We start from the raw sequence: 20534 nt of genomic DNA, 5'->3' as shown, positions 1-20534 counted from the left end.
AACTGATATGCCTGATAGAGAAGAGCCACCGCCTCCATATACTCGCCGGGCACCGGGCCCAAGGCTCGCAAATAGTATGTGGCTTTATTATAGATTGCCGAGTGCTGCTAACTTGGAAGGTGATCAATGCTTCGGCTCCTGCTGTCGGGGTGGGAATGGTACCTCATACTACTTACTCATATATGACGGTATGTCTACCTTCTTGTCAGACCAGGAGAATGTTCTAACAATTCAGGAAATCAATTCGTCGACCCTACAAGTCAAATCCATAGGCTACCTTATGCTCAGCACTGAATGTATATACGGGCGCTTATATCCCTCTGGTGTGCTAAGCTATATGACCAAACTGGTCCAGTAATATTCTATCCCATAGCAAACTAGGAAGCCTCAAGATCGAGAAAAAGGATATACACCGCCCCTTCCAAATTACCCAAGACCATTTGCCGTTTCCTAAACCTCCAAGAGGCTTCGCAACACCTGCTCAGGGGTGCGCCTAGGTGCAGCAAGGTCCAGTACCGGCTTGCTAGTTGTAGAAACCGAGCACTCTCCCGCCCACATTGGAATAGGAGCGGCTTCGATGGATCTGATAACGTTGGGCGAGCTATTCCTCTCCAACTCCGCGACTAGAGGCGAAGAGAAAATATCCGACAAGTCTTCATAATTGACATTCTCCACCTTCTCACCGATATACCCCTCAAGCATCGCCATAATCTCCTTCCCATTAGTATCCACAGGCCCATTCACAACATACCGAGCCTTATTATGCACAGCAGGATCAGGCAATGCCAGAAGATGGGCCGCAAAAACCCCAATCTCTTCAGGGTCGACCATCGCAACAGGTGCGTCCTCCGACACCGGTAGTCTCAGGGTCCCCTGCACCCCAGTCGCTTGGTACTCCTTCACAAACCGGGCCGTAGAAAATAGACCGAACGGAGCGAATATATTAGGCTGCAGGGAGGTCCACTGCATCGTACCAAACCCCGGCGAAGCAAGCATAGTCTCAATAGCCCAGTGCGAGCGCGCATAGTAAGCGGGACAATCAGGGCGGACATTCGGCGCGTTAGTCGAGATGCGGACGACGTATTGCACGCCGGCTTGCAGGGCCGCGACGTGGAAGGTAGACTCTTCGGCGAATTGGTTCGGGTTGAGATGGGATGCGATGAATGCCCTGACGACAGAGTGTTCTCTGAGCCAGTCGGCGCTGATTTCGACCCAGTTTTGCTCGAGGACTTGTACGCCGGGGATTTTGGTGAGTTGTTGCGCGGCTGGGCTTCGGATGGAGCGCGTGAGGGCGAGGATTTGGTGGTTGGGGAGGGCGTTGCTTGTGGATAGCAGGTTGGATAGGGTTCGGACGACGCCTTGGCCGGTGTTGCCGGTGGCTCCTGCGACAAGAATGGAGGGCATGATGGTGTAGAGTAGATGATATTACGAAGGTGGGATTGTGTGAAAGACTGCTGGACCGAGAGAATGTACTGATTTATACTGCAATTGCATGGCGGAGGGCATTGTAAATTATTGATTATTAAATTGATATAACAAATACTCTATATCAAAGTGGGCTCTCCGATGGGCTCCCCGATGGGCTGTCCGAATGCCTTCCAACTTGATACCACACAACTATCTTGGCGTAAGCTTAGTTGAAGTAGCATCAAGGAATTGCACTGTATTAACTGACCAGTTACCTAGGTATTATTGTCTGACTCGACACCGTCCTTACTAAGCCCGGCAATACCGTACCCCAGCATGCGGCAACCCACCTCACACTGAATCGATCATTACCGATGGTCGGTGCACTGAGCCTCTACCAACTATACTTTTTGATTAATTTGAAATAAATGATGTCTTCCAGAACATTTGAATGCCGGTTTCAGGGCTGTAACGCGACCTACCAGCGAAAGGAGCACCTCCGGCGACATGAGAAGCAGCACCACCAGCAGGCCCTCCGGTGCACCGTGTGTCGCCATGAATTTGGCCGAAGGTATGGAGACTATTTCCATACACATGTTCGAGTATAGTAAGGTTGACGTCTGTGGGTAGGGACACCCTCCGGCGACATATGCACAAGATGCATGGCATTAACGAACCCCAACAACGCAAACACGCATGTACACACTGCCGAAACCAGAAGATCCGATGTGAGGGAGGCCATCCATGTAGAGAGTGTTTTCGACGCGGAAGAAAGTGCTCGCTGAGCGGGCAGAACGAAGTACAACCCGCTGACTCTACTGATACCGGGCCGCGAATATCGTGGCAACGTACCGGTAGCCCCCAACTGCCGACCAACCGCTCAGCAAAAGAGAGCCATTATCTAAATCTTTACTGGGAATTATTCCATCCCCACTGGTCATTCATCCACCGGAGCTCGTTTAGCGACTACGAGACGCCCCTACTTGTCCAGTCAATGGTTGTTCTTGGGCTGTGGGTGAGCCAGGAACCCAACACAGAAGCAAAGGCAATTGAACTGCATAAGCTTCTTGGCTCAGCTATTCGTGACCAGACAGTAGGTGCCCAATTCCTGTTTATCAAGAACCTGGTACTGATTATGGAACAGGATGTATGGGATGCCTCCAAATCAGAGCAGGCATGCAACACCTGCGCCTGGCCGATCCCGACCTACCAGGCAATGTTATTGCATATTATCTTCGCCGGACTAGTCAAGTCTTGTGGTGTCCTTGGGCTGGATCTGAAGCCTCGTCTCTCTCCAGACGATTCCAATCTTCTTACTCGGCTTGTCACCAGTTGTAAGAAGATGGGAATGCTATATTACCCGAACATGCTGTCTCGGTGCTCGCATAGTGATATAGGCACGTTTAACTGGGTCTCCGTTGAGGAGGTCAAGCACTTCAACCTGGCGCTGTTCAAGGTGTGCAGAACATTCAGCAAATCACTCAAGGACCGCAGCGGTATAAACAGTTTGAACACAGGAGGGTCTACGAGCTTGTGTGTTGAGCCACGCGACTTGGAATTCCCGCTGCCAACAGATCTCCAACTATGGAACGCAAAAGGCAAAGAGGAATGGCTGGCAGTTGGTGCAGAGAAAATGGAGGGCCCTGGTTTAAACGATGCTCTGGAGTCGGAATGGATTTCAAATTCAGCACGGGTCTTGGAGGGTATTGGTATTTGATTGAAGTACAGCTGGCATTTACGAGTGATGAACAGATCATTGAGCGAAGTTGCACGATGTCAGCATACATGATATAAATTCGCCTTTCTATACTCCATTGCTACTGTAGAGTATCTCGGCATTAAGCCGCAGTCCCCACATCTCTATTCTTGCAGTTTGAAATTCACCATGTGAACCATCTCCTTCCAAAAGCCCGTAGGCTGGTCTTCCTCTGTCTGCTCATATGCCGCTATAAGCTCTGCCTCCCATGTCAAGTCCAGCTCATTGGGCCGTAGCCACCTCGTCTTCTTCCACACCTTCCAAGCAGTAAATGTGATCGGCGCCAGCAGGACCATCGTGTAGTTAAGGAAGAAAGTCGACGTCGACCAGGGCCTGAAGCTTTCATACCCAAAGCACCCAGCCATGGCTATCATCCAGGCGAGGGAGACATAGCCAGAATATGGCTGGAATCGGCCAAAGTACGGAAGGTTAGATCGATCGAATCCCTGAGCCTTGCAAGCGCGATAGAAGGAGACGTAGGTTGTCGTGATGATGATGTAGTCGATTAGGATATTGGCAGTGGTTATACTGATCAGCCATTCCAGCACTTGCATTGAACCACCAGATAGCTGGAGGAAGGAGAGGCAGGCGAAGGCTATGACAACACCGAAGCTGTAGATAGGTATACCCTTTGCTGTTGTCTTTGCGAAGAAGCGAGGTGCATGGCCTGAGACTGCTAAACCGTGCAGTGCTCGAGTGGCAGCGTAGGTGTAGGTATTCCCAGCGGAAAAGACGGTAGTCACCATGAGAGCAGTGACAATGTGAGGCAACACGCCAACACCAAGATTCGACATCGCAATCACGTAGGGGGAGGCAGAAGCCGATGACTTGCCACTTTCGATGGCGCTGACGAGGAGAGGATCGTTATGGGCGACTAGAATTCCAACGCAGAGAGCACCTCCCACGAAAAACACTCCAAAACGCCAGTAGACTGTTATAAAGGCCTTTTTAAGATAGATCCGAGGATGCTTGGCCTCTGCTGCCACCATGGATATATACTCCGGCCCAACGACCGTGAAAAGGGCAATCCACAGGGCGCCCAGGAAGCCTTCAAAGCGAGCCAGTTTGTCACCCCCGTCATGGGCTGCGAAGGGACCGGGTGTATTCCAGTGGCGAAATCCATAGGCATCGCCTTGTGGGTTACCTCCGACCATCGTGACGAATGTAAACAGGAACAACATGAAGATTAAGATGACCTTGCCTCCGCTGAGCCAGAATTCCGCCTCTCCGTAGGTGCCGACCGCAAGGAGGTTAATTAATCTGTATAGAAACCAACCGTGATTAGTAGCTGAATTAAGAGAATGGATAAGGAGTCTCACGCATAGGCAACAATGCAAGCAATGCACACAGCAACAACCGGGATATCATCTCGCCAATACTCCAGCAGTAGATTGACCGCGGAAATTTCAAACGGCACCGTAAGAGCCATGTAAATAAAGAAATTCCATCCAGCCATAAAGCCAAAGGCTTCATCAACCCATTTACCTGCCAATCTGATAAAGCCACCGCTCACAGGCATGTACGTTGTCATTTCCGCAAGGCAGTTGTTAAGCATCCCGACCATCAGAGCCTCGATTATAAACGCGATAAACAAACTCGCCGGACCACCTTTGTAGAGCCCAGTGCCAATGGCAATAAACAGACCAGTGCCAATGGACCCTCCAATGGCCACCAGCTGGATCTGTCGATTGGCGAGCCGACGGTGCAGTACCCCTATCCTGGCAGAGGCCTGTCCCTCAACGACATCACCGGGGGTCTTGTAGGCATCGACATCATCAATCTCTTTGGGGCCATCGTACTTTTCTTCGGCTGTGACAGCCATGTTGAAGTTATCCAGATGAGGATAGCGGAGAGTGCACGAAGCTGTGCTGAGCGAAATGGCTCAGGTTAGTACGCTGTCTAGTGGCAGGAGAGACATCTTATATACTCCTGACTATACAGCCATTCGCTCTCGACAGATATGCATCTGTGAACCCCGGGATTACAACCCCCACACTTCCGTCGTGGCGTGCGGGGTTATTCGCCTTGCTAATGGCATTGTATCCAAACCGATTGGATCCATGGCTGGCTCGGGTTCGTCGGGGGTTCACTGCTTGCCGGTACGGCTTCTTCTCCCGTGCTCGAATTGTGTACTTGTGAATTCACCGCGGGTTAGCTATCCCAGATATTATCCTCCTAGGTATTCCGTGGACGACATTCGTAGGCATTACACTATCAAAATAGAAGGTTGCGAACATGAAGTGTAGATAGCACAAGGATTGAAACTCTATAGATCGAAATGCCGCTAGTAGTACTACCCAACCCCGTTCTATATCGATCAGTTTGTATTTACAATGCACACTTGAATGTCTGAGTAACCACCTGTCGAAGCCCGATCATATCCGTTATGGCGCTGTTCATGAGGAATCCTTTGCTCGCCCATTCCTTCGCCTCCTCGCCACTGTCACAGTAGATCCCGGAAGCGATACCGGCTTCCTGCGCAGCCTCTTGCACCGACTGAACAGCCCGACAAAGTGTCTCATCCATCTTCCCTCCGGTAATAGGATGCCCGATGCTCACACCCAGGTCAAAGGGGCCCACAAACAGCACATCAATACCAGGCACATGAGCTATCTCCTTGACGCTCTCCAGAGCAGACTTCGTTTCAATCTGTACAGCAATCACAAGCGAGCTATTTGCCTGTTCCAGGTATTCCCTCCCCGTAAGCTCCTTAACCCCTCCCCGATGCGGACGCTGCTCAACGAACTTCTCAACAGCCAAAAGCGGTTCAAAGCCCCTGTTTCCCTGTGGCGGGAATTTAGACGCCCTGACCACATTACGCGCCTCTTGCACCGTCTCCAACGTAGGCACAAGAATCCCATGTGCGCCGGAGTCCAGAGCACGCTTGATCATCCAGTGCTGGCCTTCAGTAACCCGTACGATTGGGGACACTCCGCATGCAGCAGAGGCGGCGACTATCTCGTGCATGGAGTCATCTGAGATATTCCCGTGTTCGAGATCCACTAGGAGCCCAGTCCATATTTGGTGCTGAACGGCAGAGGACGCGAGTGAGATTTGTGCCTGGGAGCATCTGCCATCCTCCGTATGCGGGTTGACCGGCCTTGAGGCGTCGCTGGAAACGGTTGGCTGCCTGCATTTGGTTTTGCATGTAGGTATATTGAATGAAAAGAGTAATGTAGAAAGGCAGCAGATCCGAAGTAAACAGTTTGAATACACAATAAAGCAACTGCAATAACAAGCAAGACTGTCCTCCAAATAACTGGTATATAGAGTTGACGGGGTGGACCCAGCAGTGGAACCCGAGGAATCCGTCTTGGCCTGCATCGGGTGGCAAAGGAGAGCAACATTGGAGAAGCTCAGCTTGGACGGTGCAAATCTCCGAAGAACGCGAGAGCTCAAGATATGGCCTAGAGCTCGTCGGCAACAGGGTTGTGTCGTCTCCCGCATACTCCGTGCTTCTTTCCGACAGCCCTAAATCACCGATCCCCGAGCGACCTCCCATGTTGATTTAGATACAATGTTCTAGATGAACGAATGTAAAATGACAAGAAAGTGTGATGTTGCTTATTTATCCGACTGTCACGATGGAAGACAGACAATGTCAAATGTAGCATAATTCATTCTTCAATACAGAAATAGGCTAATAAACAATATGTATAAAATATATCTACTCAACAATCTCCTCAATCATAGACTCAATATACTCCTTCTGCTCCGTCAAAAACGTCTTCACATCTTTGATATCAAACGGTCGCTGTGCGAATTTCCAAACCCGCTCCTCAATGACCTCAAGCCTGTATCGCGTATACTGGCTGTACAGCTCGGATAGATTGCTGATCGGCCGGACACCAGTAAGAACAGACTCATCGCGAACAAGGGGCGATCTCGGTCGGAACGAAGTCACCATGCTAATGCGCTCCCGGCCTCCGTATGCCTTCAGGGCTTGGTGCTCGATATATCGCCCTTGCATGACAACAGCAGTTCCCTAGACATTCTCATCAGTAACAGGGTAAGAATGCGATGAAACAAGGTTTAATACCATAGCAGGCCCGCGAACCTTCAAGATCTCCCCAGATGAGGTCTTCAGTGCCGTCTCGCCACCAGTCATCCCAACACAATCCGAGAGCATCGTCACACAGACAAAGGGGTAGCTGTCCCGGTGCCACGCGAACGCGGGGAGGCTATCGTCGTCTTGCTTTGGAGCAGAGTAAGCCGATACGGTCTGGTTATTGACTGAGATGTTGATCGCGGCAATCTCGTAGTCCATGGCGGGGATCAACTCAATGCCTGCTACTTCGGACACGATGGCCAGGACTTCGGGACTGTTCCAGGCGTCGCAGACGAATGGGGCGCGACTATGAATGATTCAGGTTAGCCATCAACAGCCGGATAGTTAATGAAGTTGGAGGAACATACGCAGAGCCCATCCCCCGGATTGTTGACTTGACAAACTCAGACATATAGTGGCAGTTATCAAGTACGGGCTGGCTGAATATTTCAGCCCTCATCTGCTTGATAGCCGCCTCCGTAAAGAGCTGGAACGGAGCAGTAACTACATTGGGCGATATACCCTGGCCTTCAAGGCCGATCTCCTTCATGGTGGTGATCTTGCTTGGAGGTTCATAGTTGAGGTGCTTCTTTGCATTGAATGCCTGCTTCGTCTCGACTTTGGCTCCGTCGATCAGGAATTGGGGGATTGGTTCTGTTGGGCGGGTTGCGCGTCCTGTGAGTGTAACATGGTGCACCTTGGGAGCGGCGGCCGAAGCTGTTACTTGGGTGATAGACATGTTGGTATATTGATGTTCGTGTCAGACTATTTGTGTGTTTAACTCTGCTGCTGAGGATGGTAAAGTAGGGGTTACAGAACATTATATATCATTGACGAGCAACCGCAGAACGTCAGTTTAGGTACAACAGAGTCCCATATCCTCGCAAAGTGATCCGTGCCGTATGTTCTGGTCGCCGGGCAGGCATCCGAAGACTCTTTCCTGGTATCTATACTGGGAACTGTGGTATCTCTGCTGTCGGGTTCGTCGGAGAACAGTGTCGCTGTTTCGTTGCCACCGCAGTGTAAATATCGGGTTCCTCGGATTCTCGGTTACAGTCAACACAGGGGAACCGGTTCTCAGATGAGAGACACGGTTGCTTTTTGGTGGAGAATTCCAGGGAAAGCCATTCCAAGATGCCAAGGCAGTATCCAAGCATCTTTTTTAATCTTTGCTCAGATACCGGTATAGTTCTCGCAAATATAAGAACTTCTGGGAGGAATATATGTAAATTATGCCTTCGAGAGACTAGACATAAGCCCAACGTCAGCATTAAACTAACCCTGCGTCCTCGACTTTTCAACCATTTGATTGCTCAGCAAAACAGAGTTAGGGACAGCTTGAAGCGTTGGCATTCTTGTAACAACACGGCGAAACCTCATTCAAGACAGAAACCCTGAATCTAACCACCTAATGAGCACCGTGGAGCGTCAAAAAGGGCATCCAATTCCACAGTCATCACAGCATCCCTCTGCAATTCCGAAAACTCCTTTACGACATTGTTGCTGTTCACACACCATCCGAGTTAGTCATCTCTTCAGATACTCGGCTTTCAAACATTGGGCAATGGCTTACACCAAAACTTCCAGAACATCCATCGTCGTGCTATTCAGTTATTTTGTTAGCTTAGCATTCTCATACAAAATGATTTTTGATCTGTATGCTCGTACTGCGTTTATCTGTCTCTTTGCAATGTGATGCCTAGTCTCTTCTCTAGACCCCGCCACCACAAAAGCAGCGAAGAAAATTGTAGAAAGAACTGCCGAGAGTTTCATCGTGAAGATTGTGGTCTTTTGTTGTAGAGGTTCGAGAATTGGTATAGGATTGATAACTTGTAGGAATGATATACACGATATGATAACAGGGGAAGAACACAGTTACTTATAGACTTACAGTTACTCACTCTAGTAGGCTAGTGATGTAATACAATTATGTAACTAATCCAATCATAGAAAGGACATACGGTGTCTCCCGGTGTAAAACCAGTATGATCAGCAAATCCCATTATCCTAAGCAAGGAGTAAGCTCAATATATCTCGGGCAATTCCACGTCAGTACACTATTTGCACACCGCCCCTCCTTAGGAGGATTCAATATTGATCCTGAATACTGAATAGCCCCATGATGTCTCAGATCCATGTACGATGCCGACATGCTTTCCTGATCGATATGGGTCCAAAGCACAATTCGGATTGGATCATCGAGATCCTCCACTTGGCTGCATTGATGGTCTGTCTCGTCTCTCCAGGGCGAAGGTGTCTCAACCAACTGAGAACGAACATGATAACCATTTTCTGGACCCGCCGCCAAGACGATAGCGCAGATCAATCATGGAGCGGGCCGCATCAGATTGGACACTGTAAAATTCACATTGTCTGGTACCGTATCTTGCTATGTACAATTACTGTCGAGGGTGCGAGGTTGGCGGAGGGGAATACGCCTAAAGATGCTAGATCAGAGACGATAGCACTCGAGCTATATTGAAGCGTATCTATCTGTCGGTCTAAGAAGATGAGAAAAAAAGGAGCGAATCCTGAGAAACACCGCGTGTGTCGAGGGGTAAACTGGTTTCGAATCCTTCAGTACCAGCAGAAGCTACATACATTACCAGGCCCACAGCTAGGAGTGGGATACGAGCAAAACTAACTATACAATGAATACTTGTAGCGATGCTTATCTTAGGGACTTGGTAGTGACCGAGTTACTCAGCTGAACTGACCAAAAAAAGAAAAGCAAAGAAGAAAAATGATAGCAGACCCACTTCCAAGGCGAGGGCCAAGATGGATTTCCTCCAGCTGATATTTTTACTGTGATCGGCTCGCCCAATCTCTGGCCCCCTCCACTGACTGACATCTTCAGCTGACCCGCGGACACCATAAAAAGTCCACGTTCAAAATATCAGCAAATAAGTTCGAGTCAAGATATGAAGAATTCATGTATATTCATATCGGTCTCCTCTTTTACCCCATACTCCAAAATGGTATGAATGGTGGACCAATCAGGATGTATTATAAGCTAAGAGTACCATACTAATAATCAAATTGGGTTCCTCCTCACTCTTCCTCACAACCTTAAAGTTGATATGGATGATTCATATAGCATAGTTATAAAGAGTTAGTGTTAGTTTGTATACAAATAATAGATGGAATATGACTCGCGTCATTAGTAACTGGCTATGATATTCCTCTGCGGAGCACTTAATATTTTGCAGCTCACAGGGATAAGGATGGTATTTTATAATATAACTAATAGTAATTAGTTATATAAGCTCTATTTACTCGTTAACTAGCGCACTATCTTGTTGTGAGTGGGGCTATGACACAGAGCATTCAAAGAAGCAAAGAAGAGCGCAAAAAGAAAAAAAAAAAAAAAAAAAGAAAAGAAACGAAGTTAAAGATACATAAATCATGCCTTTCCTCATGCTAACAAAGTTCATATTTAAACTGTTTAATATTTGTCTCCTACATTACTTCCCAGCCTTTTTAAGGTCATCAAATTCACTATGAAGCTTCTGCACTGGCTGTCAACTCTTCTATTCATGGCAATTGCTGCCGCAACTTCTACCCGAGAGGGAATGCTTAAGGAGATTCAGATTATGGACCGTTGGTATAAGCTATGCGCAGAGAATGGCCGGCTCTACAGTTCAGCCAAAATCCTCCAGTGTATCCATCATTCTAACGACAACCTCTTCTCTGCCTATGCCCGCCTTCCCCATGCTGACAGAGGAGAACCTCCTATGGTATGTGCTTGGTGATCTTGTATTATCCAGGAGTTAAGGATAATAATACTATGTAACCAGGACTCTGGATCGTGCAATGCTGTCTCATCGGCGCTTAAGAAAGTAAGTTTTTGTGTTCTCCACGTCCTAAGTCTTATTAGCACTTCTCGCAGCATTATCTAATGTTTCCTGTTTCAATTAGCCTTTTGATGCAGGAAAGATTCTTTTTGATATTTTGAAGAAGCCGGAAATCATTTGTCACGCCAAGGACAAGGCGACTGCAGAAAACGTTAAGGGAGGACTGGAAATAACCTTAGAGAGATGGGGGCAGGTATGAACCCTTGAACCTATGGTATCCTCTAACAGTCAGTTGACATCTCATTAGAAATATCTCCCTCGATTCCACGCCAATTGCAAGGAAGAAAAGGGCAATGTGCTCTATGCTTATCAGGAATGGAAAGCACCTAGTGAAGCACTCAAGGGCGCTATTGGAGCTTGGGAGCTCTGGGATACCACATGTGCCTCTGCTTAGATTATGGATTGAATGATCTGTGTTGATGGATCGATAACAAGTCAACCCTGTCAGGGCTAGAGGAAACGCAATGTCGATCTTTTTATATGTGAAAGAAGCCACAGTACCTGTGAATTAATCCAGTGCTTAAGACTTTCGGGTCCGCAATTTGCTGAATAAGGATGTACTTGAAAAATAATTATGTGTAGAGAAGAATTAGATCAGTGTTGGATTAAGCTCCTTGGAAAACTAAACCCCCATATGTAACATGCCTAACAAAACCGTGTACAGTGGGACCAGACTAACATATACCTGGTCCCCTGGAATACTTTTAGTTAGTGTCATGGCGCTGCCACTTGCCATTGGCAGTTTGCCCATTTGACATACTATCGTCATCTACCATCTTGGCACCTTTTGCACTAGTTGTCTGTATAACACTCTTCCATTTGTTTAACTGAGAAGTAAGCAGGTGGCTGGGGTTTAGAGATCCCTTCTACTCGCCATCCTGTTTCTCTTTTCTTTACTTTTTTATAGTTGGTATTCTCGCGAATGCTACCTAGTTTAGTTTGGAGTCACTTTCTGTATACTATTAGTTGAGCCCATCAGTATCCCAAAGAGCTTTCCGGGGTTCTGAGTCCGTGAATAATGGGACCGGACGGTCTCACGAAGACAACAGAGTGAAAGCGAAGACAATGATGTGTCTGTAATGAAGGCTATTTCACAACCGAACGCCAACCCTACGTCCAAGATGCCACCAATTTCCGGCGCACCCCTAAATACGCACTCCAAACATTTGCATAGAAAGCAAAATGTCTTTAAACGCCATGAGAACTGTTACTACAGAACAATTTGGCCCATGAGACCGAAGCCGAGTGACGGATGAGTCTCGGCTTTCGCTCCCGACGGTGCACCGAGACACCACAAGAGGATAAATTACGATATGCCCGATCAAGTTCATCCTTGCGATCAAGTCGTTCTCTAAACCTACTCAGAGAAACCACACGGAATGAGCTCAGCCCCGGAGGTGGCAAAGGCCCATAATGGGGTTCTGTACCTTAATGTATAGGCACCCATGGAACCCGATCCGGACCCATTCAGACCCATTCACAACCCTACCACCTTCGGGCCCACAAGGTCGGAATGGAATTCCCCAACAATGCGGAGTCCGGAGAACTTGCGACTCGAATCTCGTCCTGAGCGTGCGCTGCAGGCTTTGCTTCATCGCTGTCAACCTTGAACGCCCACTCCTGCGATCCATTTCCACGCTGCACACATGCAAGCCAACGCCCGTAAAAAGCGAACTTCAAATGCGTAAATCAGCCTTTCCCGTTTATACGAAGACTCTAATAACTTTGCCAGGTGCATTGCATGCCGGCACAGCAAAATCAAATGCTCTGGCGATGAGCCCTGCGCCAACTGCCAGCGTCGCGGGATCCAATGCGAGTTCACAGATGGTATCAATCGGGTTCTCGTATCAGAGACGTTTGTTTCCTCTTTGCTCTAATTAGCAGAAATATATGCGCTGAGACAGCCATGCAGTTACCTACGACAGCTTGAAGCACGGGCTGGAGACCGGCAGGGGTATGGCGCCACACAATCCTCCCCATCGATATCCCTGAAGTCCGGCGCTGGAGACAGAGTCGGGGTTGCTGCTGGACGGTCTGGTGAATTGACACCCTTCCCCAATGTATCAGGGGCAGGGCCCTCGCCAGCGCCGACACCGTCCGATGCGCCCAGCATTTGGACGAGCCCATTCAGTCTGCCCTCGACGACTATTAAGAACACAAAGGGCAATAAACGCAGCTGGAGTAGGTAAATCCCACTATTTTACGGCCATAAACTAAAAACGTATACAGTTTGGCTGGCCCCATCCTCCATGTGGTCGTTCACTACCCGGTTGACCATCCTCATGACGGAGAAACTATACTCTAGATACCCAGACAGTGCACCCACTCTGGTCGAGAAAGAACTATATCCCCTACGATGGGATCGGTGCTCATCCAAAGACGCTCCCGACATCAGTGGCCTGCCATCGCTCGACCACGCCCTGTATCTGTTCGCCACTGTCAAGTTCCACTTAGGTCAGAACTACCGATTCTTCGACGAAGACCAATTTGTCCAGAATGTACGAGAGTTCTACCAGGGCGATCCGGTTAGAATGGCCAGCGATCACCAGCTTTGGTATATACAGTACCTCCTCGTTCTCACCTTTGGAACAGCCTTTTTGTGTCGAACGAAAAGCGACAAACCGCCCGGCGCGGAATTCTTCGTGCACGCAATGTCGCTGATGCCCGGACCATGCGTCCTTGTGGAAGGACAGCTTACTGGCAATTGAAGTGCTGGGTCTGGCCGGGCTTTATTTCTATTCCATTGACCAAAGAGAGTCCGCGTACATTTACGTGAGAAACGATTCCCTCGTTTATTATACACCTGCTGACGTCGTTGTCTGCCATAGCTCGGGCAAGCAATACGAATAGCGCAATATGAAGGACTACACACGCAGCTGTCGGAAGAGCAACCCGGCGCAGATGTCGTAGCGCGATGCAGGAACCTCTGGTGGACGCTGTACATCATGGACGCGCATTTCTCATATTCAGTCGGTCTTCCAATGTCAATGCAAGACAGGGACGTCAGCACTCCAATCGAACCATGCAGTACTTCGCAGCAAGACGTCGCCCTTAGCCTCCAGGCGAAATTGTCACACTTGCTATCGTCAATCCTGACAAGTACGTATCCATGAATGCTGTGAAATAACCATCTGCTAACTTGCATCAGCGGTCTATAAAACAGAGAAGTCCCAATTAGACGCTTTTCCTGGACACGACGAAGCATATTTTACAGCAACTGGCCGGGTATGCTGAGGAGGTCGAGCGGATCATTCACGCTGCATTCCGCAATTCGGTCGATTCCATGCCTAGGGGGACGCGCCATATTACCTTGCTCTACCACCAGGTTGGTATCTTTCCTGATTTTGTACCTCAGAGCTTAACAACTGCTGCTTGACAGTGCGTGATTGTCGCTACGCGTCCGCTTCTCCTTTCCGCATTCATGGAGAGGCTTTCTAAACTTGATACCGATAATGACGACGCCGCGGAGACACTGGATCTCACAAGGACGTTGATCATGACTGGGATCAAGTCCGCTTCCAAGACCCTCCAGATCATATCTCAGAACGACAGTCTGCTGGGTATGTCAACACCACATTTTATTTCATGTACCCGCTCACTGACAACAACAGAGGTATTCCTCCTATACAACCTCGAATTTACATACGCCGCCGCAATACACCTCGCAATGGCGAGCGCATTATCCCCCGAGGCCTTTGACGGTAAGGCCTCCGCCCAAGAGGCCCATTCCATTCTGGACCAAATGATCAGTAACGGGAACAAGGTCGCCAGAGTCCGCAAGGAGGAGTTACTGCATCTCGAAGGCCTATTCCACGAGGTTGCTGCACGAGCGGAATCGAAAGGCCTGCAGCCACTTTCATTGACGACTGCCCTTGGCCGCGAAGTGGATCCTGATGAACATGGCTTCAGAGTCGGCACAGAGGAGCAACACCTAAGACAGCTTTCAGACGATATGCTACCGGATGCCCATGGTGACCCGGAATACGATCACTCGATGTATCATGGGGATGTGTTGATGCCGAGTACCGAGCTGCTAAACGATATTGGGATATCGTCGGTGGAGTTCCTGGGGATTATCGAGCAGATTGGGAATCCGGATACTGGTTATTCGCTGCTTGATTTGGGTCAATAGCGACTTCACAGTATCTACGGCGTTACGATGTTTAAGCAGATTCGAGGACAATATAGAAATGTAGAGCTTGTATAGCAAGGGCTACGCTATGACAGCTAGTAATTGTATTCTACGAACGGTTGGAAGGTTTTTTCTACAGCTTTCCTATAGCTTTTCGGTTATTCAATTCCCTGCTCGTGACCATTTACATCTCAAAGTGCACTGTTGTTGCATGATATAGGTTATCACATTTGCTATATCGGATTGAAAAGAATGACGTTGGTTAAACACAGTTTGGCTTGCCGGCTTGTCCAAGCACGAGGCCGAGGAAGACCAGGGAAAAGTTCAACTCAGGAGGAGCAGAACTGGTAAAGGTGCCCACTATGCCAGGGCAAGAATCCCCGCACCGGCCTGCATTCAGGCTGGAAGAGCCACCGTCTATAAATTTCATAGTCAGCCTACTATGATAGTAAAGCGCTACCCTTCAGATGAACATACCGGAATTGCAAAGAAATTCAACCCTATGGAGGAGTAGAGCACTCAAATTCGCCCGCTATACCTGCGCAGTATCCGCCGCAGCAATCATTGTTAGATTCGCACCATTCGCCATCTATGAAATCCGATAGTTAGCCTATTCTAAAACCCTGCTCTATCCAGATGAAAGTACCGGAGAGACAGTCGGCCTTTGCACCGGCTAAGAAAGCAGCCAGCAAGGTAACCATGAGGAAGTTTAGATTGAATTGCATGATGAGTGATGATTAGACTAGCGTTGGTAGTCTTAGTGAAAAGAGAGGGAGGTTTATGGATGATTTATTCAATCTCATTAGGATGAATATGTCCAATTTATAGCTGCTCTGGGGGTTGAATGTCTATTTCGGCTATAAGACATGGATAATTGGCCCCCAGCCTCCAACAGGCCATCCAGATCTTGTATGAGGCATTTATTTATGCTATGGTATTATTGGAAGCCGGGCCGCGGGTTCCATTCAAATACATGGGGCGAAGGGTATCGTCTGGGAGGTTAGCCGAGACGACTTGCTATCTTGGAGTATTTGTGGTGGTTATTTGATAATGTGATGTCATGGGCGTGAAGTTGGCTTACTTCTAGACCGTCGGGGCTTTATAGAGATCTTCACACTACCAACTGCCAGTAGAAAGCCCGGCCCCTGTTTTCTATCTGATATGGCCACTCGTATGATGAATAGCAGTAGCATGTACCTAGCAGACCTCAACAGGGATTTGAACACAAAGTGCAAGGTATAATAGAGCCCATCTTGCATTTTCTATTAGAGGTGTACAATGTATAATTCATGGGCCTTTAGAATTAGACCTCATTGTTATTGTGGTCTGTGTTGGATTCCAATTGCGAGGAATGCGGTGTATGATCTCCGCAATCGCGTATATTGCGGAGAAGGACTACGAAATGTGGTTACAACAATAACTTCCTCTCCCAAGCAATCCGCAGCGAGTCTTGGCGATGCCAAGGGAGGACACTGGCTTACACTGGAGTTGAGCCAACAGTTGTGTGATTGGATGGTGTCACTGTATGTTATGTGTCGCCAAGAAAGAACAAGTTCTCTGACCACCGGAGTAAGTCATGCATACACTCCACTTCTCGCTATAATTTCTGGGTTTGGATCATATCAGCCCCCATCTCAAAGAATCATCTACCTGATGCCCACGTCAAAGTCCATGCGCGCGTTAAGTTGTGAAATGCCTTGCGTGCAGTAGATACCTATCAAGTCTACTTCGCCCAGAGAGACAAGCCTAGCTAAAAAGAGTCGGAGGCCGCATATTGAAGTAGACCACGGTATTGGCGTACTGGCCCTTACATCAGTCTCATTGCCATTTATTAATCATTAAATGTTACATTTTCGACCTTCTTGGCCGCTTTATATCCGCAGGCCCATTCACAAAGTCCATCCACATAGAAGACAAGGCCAGCCCATCGCGCTCCGACTTCTGGCTATCATACTGTCGCGTCCAAAATTCTACCTCCGCTTTGTAGAGCTCCATTTGAGACTCCAGCCAACTCGCTAGTATACGTGCTGTATCGTGCACCTTCTCAAGCGGCACCATGTGCGAACCCTTTCGGATAATTTCCTGCCTTACGCGTCCCTTGTCCAACCCTCCACTCCCTCCAAGGGCTTCACCAGTACGCTGCAGCTTATCCTTTCTCCGGTCAGGGACGTTGATATGACTCTTCTCTCCGAACACATACAGCACCGACGGGCGCACGTAGGGAAGATACACAAAAGCGATACATGGCCAAGGTGCGACGAACATGTTTTCCGGGCTATTCAAGTCACCATCTTTGGGCACCCTAGCTAGATCTGCATTGACGAACCGGTCAATATCGACAGAATTCCTGTCACTTGTCGGGGCTGAATTGAACCTCAGATACGACCAAGCTTCTTGGGCCTTTGTTGTTGCGAGCGTTACAGCAGTGGTACTGGCGTCCGGATATAACGCAGTTGGACACGATCGGAGCCCGTATTTCACGTACTGATTATAGGCACGAGAGTCCCAACGGCGCCAGAAGGGGTTTTCTCGAAGGTCGTTCTCTGCCTGTTCTCGAGAAGCCCAGGTATCTTCGCGTGTGCTGGACCACAGTGCAGGATTCGGGCGACCTGCTTTACTTGGCCGCTCGACTTGCATCATCGGTTCGAGGAAAATTAGGCTGTGGAATAGCTTTGGATGCATGATGGATAAATGCACACTGAGTTCCTCGTTAGTTGCACATAACTCATACAGGGTGAATGAGAGGTCGAGGTATATTGTACGCACAACTGAGAACAGCTGAAGCTATGCGCAACACCAATGATGGGAGGTTTGATCTGGTCTCGGAAATGGTTTACCATATAGAGGAGGTCGCGCGAATGGTCAAACCAATTGGCTATTTAACTAAAGTCAGCATACTGCGATCTGTGTTCGAATGGGAGGGGGCTTACTGTCGTCGCCGAGCGAGCGTTCGTTGAGTATACCACTAGCCCCTTGGTTCGCGCAGTCTGCAATCCATATTGCCTTTACCCTTACAGTAGTTAATGAAAGGAGATCCTCCCAGAGAGGCTCGTAGCATTCCTACAACTCGTGGGTCAGTGGGCATAATCCATATAGAATTGTGCTGTGGACTATGCCTTCGGGATCCCATTTGCATGTCCAGCAATGATGTTGAGATCATCCTCTGCCGAATCCGTATTGTCAATCGGGATATACTGCTTAACTGCCAGCTGCAAATCGGGGGTGTTCGGTTTCACTGCGTGGTGATATTCCCGAATAGCCTGGCAGGGGATGATGTGCTCTACGACTTTGAAATTTGAAAAGGCCATGCTGGCAATACGAGGAACGGTAGGATGGAGCTATTCAATGAATTCATAAAAATGCTCGAAACGATGAACAAGACTCGATTGAAGGGATGTTGGATGCCTCCAGGCGATGATGCTGACATCGTCCAGATTACTAATATCCGGAATTGTGGCTGCACAATTTAAAGGAAGGGGAGAAATTCCATTGATTCATAATTAACTGGCGGCATCCGGTGCTTATCTATGATGCTGGTATTTGGGTGACGGCCAGGTACCATGGTTCGCTGTGGTGGGCAGCTGCAACTAGAGCCGAAGATATCAAAAGGTAGAGATAGAAAGCCTCGACATGCTAAACTAGAATTAGGATTATAATGACAGGTACATTGACTGAAGCATCCCCATTCGATCAAAGATATGGCTTGATCTGCTCCTCATTCCACTCCCAGAACTTCCGACTCAATTCGGTGTCGGTGAAGAGGTCTCGCCTTGGGCAGGCGATTTTCCCAGGATGGCAGACTATTTTTATGATCAGTAAGTATTCACCATGGCTGCAGGAAAATAAACGGACTCCACTCTTTCTTTGCAACCTCAGTAGTAACGTCAGGATGCAGACCCGCGAAGAGCTGAGTATAGGCGCCGACTTCGGGTTTGTTTGCCACCAGTCTCTGTCAATGGTTAGACTGTCGATTAATAAGATGCCATGGACAAACGTACAACAGCTGCTGCTAGAAACCGGTTCATATCTTTCTGCAGGTTTGTCATGGCAATTCCAGGGTCGAGAGCCTAGCAACCGTTAGAAGGTCACGCCGAAGTCGGGGGAAGAGAACTTACAATGCTCACGATGCCGTCCTCTTGCGATCTCCTCGCCAGCTCAACAGCCTGTAGAACAGTCCCCGCCTTGCTGCGGCCATACTTATTCCGAGCGGACTCATTCTGATGGTAATCCAAATTCGAGAAATCAATTGCAGGCTTCGGTGCCCATGAAACAGCATCCGAAGCGACCCAAACCACTCGAACTGAATTCGGGGGTGACTCTTTCGCAGTCCGAGCCAGAGTTGGATATAAGAGCTTCGTGAACAAGTGAGGCCCAACATTGTTTGTTCCCAGCTGAAGCTCATAGCCTTGAGTGCTCTGCGATCCCTCAGGCGGGAACATGACGCCGGCATTGTTCCATAGAGCATGCAGCTTTGACTCCTTGCTCAGGAACTCATCTGCTGACGTCTTGATTGTGGTGAGATCTGACAGATTGAGGCTTAGTGCCTCGAGCTGTCCAGTGGAGTTGGGGAAGCGCTCTTTCAGGTCTGCGATGACTTCGTCTATCCTTTTGCTGTTTCGCGCGGCAAGGTAGACTGTTGCATTTCGCTGGTACAGAAATGTCGACAGAAGAAGACCGTAGCCAGAGGTTGCACCGGTGACGATAAAGACCTGGCGGTAGTGACAGATGTTAGTTCTTGACCGGGAATCAAGGGACAAGGCCTCACCTTTCCACTCTGGTCGGGCAGATTCTCCTCAGTTAATGGAAATTTTGGGTTGGAAAAAGGCATGATGAAGGTGCTGGCTGGAAGATGACCACGTTCCTTGAACTCGTGTGGGATGCGAGTCTTATATGGTCTTCTGTTCTTACGCCCGCAGCCATACGCCGGAATTCCGAGATCCGCAATTGACGCATTCTTTGGATCAGAGATCCCAGTTGGTGTAATTGGAATTATCATGGTCCTATAAGTCCGGTCCAACTCCGGTCGGCCTTTGGATGCAGAATGTAGCAATGGAGTCAGAGTGGGCCACTGGCACCAGATCAGCCGGCCCGGTGAGCTTATTCGTTCACTGCTAAATCCCTTGTGGCCAATGGCTGTGGACCTTGGGTGGACCGGCGTTCACATTCCGGTCCCACGCAGGAGAGCAATGAACCAGCATATTTGACAGCACAATTCCTGGGCTATTGGTCATATTGTGGCAAGCCTGTTTGTCGAATAATAACTAGGATAGTCAATAAATGCCTCTAATGCGGCCATCTACCGTGAGTTACACTACGTATATATGTACCGAAAACGCT

At 48.7% G+C, this 20534-nt stretch overlaps 11 protein-coding genes across 11 annotated transcripts; 4 read left to right on the top strand and 7 right to left on the bottom strand.

The window, feature by feature from the left end:
* Window positions 1–450: 450 nt before the first annotated feature.
* APUU_80970S (uncharacterized protein) lies at window positions 451–1404 on the bottom strand (the record flags this gene model as incomplete). The annotated part of the gene is made up of 1 exon (XM_041697309.1): window positions 451–1404. The coding sequence occupies one exon, from the start codon at window positions 1402–1404 to the stop codon at window positions 451–453; it is 954 nt and encodes a 317-aa protein (XP_041562853.1).
* Window positions 1405–2065: 661 nt separating this feature from the next.
* Window positions 2066–3124, top strand: APUU_80969A (Zn(II)2Cys6 transcription factor; the record flags this gene model as incomplete). The annotated part of the gene is made up of 1 exon (XM_041697308.1): window positions 2066–3124. The coding sequence occupies one exon, from the start codon at window positions 2066–2068 to the stop codon at window positions 3122–3124; it is 1059 nt and encodes a 352-aa protein (XP_041562852.1).
* Window positions 3125–3267: 143 nt separating this feature from the next.
* Window positions 3268–4985, bottom strand: APUU_80968S (uncharacterized protein; the record flags this gene model as incomplete). Its single annotated transcript, XM_041697307.1, has 2 exons — window positions 3268–4423; window positions 4483–4985. 2 exons carry the CDS (start codon window positions 4983–4985, stop codon window positions 3268–3270), a joined length of 1659 nt encoding a protein of 552 aa, XP_041562851.1.
* Window positions 4986–5491: 506 nt separating this feature from the next.
* APUU_80967S (HpcH/HpaI aldolase family protein) lies at window positions 5492–6130 on the bottom strand (the record flags this gene model as incomplete). The annotated part of the gene is made up of 1 exon (XM_041697306.1): window positions 5492–6130. The coding sequence occupies one exon, from the start codon at window positions 6128–6130 to the stop codon at window positions 5492–5494; it is 639 nt and encodes a 212-aa protein (XP_041562850.1).
* A 700-nt stretch (window positions 6131–6830) lies between these two features.
* APUU_80966S (2OG-Fe(II) oxygenase family protein) lies at window positions 6831–7950 on the bottom strand (the record flags this gene model as incomplete). Its single annotated transcript, XM_041697305.1, has 3 exons — window positions 6831–7148; window positions 7203–7518; window positions 7580–7950. 3 exons carry the CDS (start codon window positions 7948–7950, stop codon window positions 6831–6833), a joined length of 1005 nt encoding a protein of 334 aa, XP_041562849.1.
* Window positions 7951–10711: 2761 nt separating this feature from the next.
* Window positions 10712–11459, top strand: APUU_80965A (uncharacterized protein; the record flags this gene model as incomplete). The annotated part of the gene is made up of 4 exons (XM_041697304.1): window positions 10712–10948; window positions 11009–11050; window positions 11130–11258; window positions 11313–11459. The coding sequence occupies 4 exons, from the start codon at window positions 10712–10714 to the stop codon at window positions 11457–11459; spliced, it is 555 nt and encodes a 184-aa protein (XP_041562848.1).
* A 1252-nt stretch (window positions 11460–12711) lies between these two features.
* APUU_80964A (uncharacterized protein) lies at window positions 12712–13773 on the top strand (the record flags this gene model as incomplete). Its single annotated transcript, XM_041697303.1, has 4 exons — window positions 12712–12749; window positions 12798–12920; window positions 12978–13246; window positions 13295–13773. 4 exons carry the CDS (start codon window positions 12712–12714, stop codon window positions 13771–13773), a joined length of 909 nt encoding a protein of 302 aa, XP_041562847.1.
* A 713-nt stretch (window positions 13774–14486) lies between these two features.
* Window positions 14487–15197, top strand: APUU_80963A (uncharacterized protein; the record flags this gene model as incomplete). The annotated part of the gene is made up of 2 exons (XM_041697302.1): window positions 14487–14625; window positions 14677–15197. The coding sequence occupies 2 exons, from the start codon at window positions 14487–14489 to the stop codon at window positions 15195–15197; spliced, it is 660 nt and encodes a 219-aa protein (XP_041562846.1).
* A 1845-nt stretch (window positions 15198–17042) lies between these two features.
* On the bottom strand, window positions 17043–17879 carry APUU_80962S (uncharacterized protein; the record flags this gene model as incomplete). The annotated part of the gene is made up of 1 exon (XM_041697300.1): window positions 17043–17879. The coding sequence occupies one exon, from the start codon at window positions 17877–17879 to the stop codon at window positions 17043–17045; it is 837 nt and encodes a 278-aa protein (XP_041562845.1).
* Window positions 17880–18307: 428 nt separating this feature from the next.
* Window positions 18308–18505, bottom strand: APUU_80961S (uncharacterized protein; the record flags this gene model as incomplete). Its single annotated transcript, XM_041697299.1, has 1 exon — window positions 18308–18505. The coding sequence occupies one exon, from the start codon at window positions 18503–18505 to the stop codon at window positions 18308–18310; it is 198 nt and encodes a 65-aa protein (XP_041562844.1).
* Window positions 18506–18887: 382 nt separating this feature from the next.
* Window positions 18888–20193, bottom strand: APUU_80960S (uncharacterized protein; the record flags this gene model as incomplete). The annotated part of the gene is made up of 5 exons (XM_041697298.1): window positions 18888–18997; window positions 19050–19146; window positions 19196–19264; window positions 19313–19906; window positions 19963–20193. 5 exons carry the CDS (start codon window positions 20191–20193, stop codon window positions 18888–18890), a joined length of 1101 nt encoding a protein of 366 aa, XP_041562843.1.
* Between the last annotated feature and the right edge of the window lie 341 nt (window positions 20194–20534).

This window comes from Aspergillus puulaauensis, chromosome 8, assembly GCF_016861865.1.
Source record: "Aspergillus puulaauensis MK2 DNA, chromosome 8, nearly complete sequence".
In the NCBI taxonomy this organism is placed as follows: Eukaryota; Fungi; Ascomycota; class Eurotiomycetes; order Eurotiales; family Aspergillaceae; genus Aspergillus; species Aspergillus puulaauensis.
Note: the sequence above shows the minus strand (reverse complement) of the source record. Positions and strands in the feature narration are given on the sequence as shown.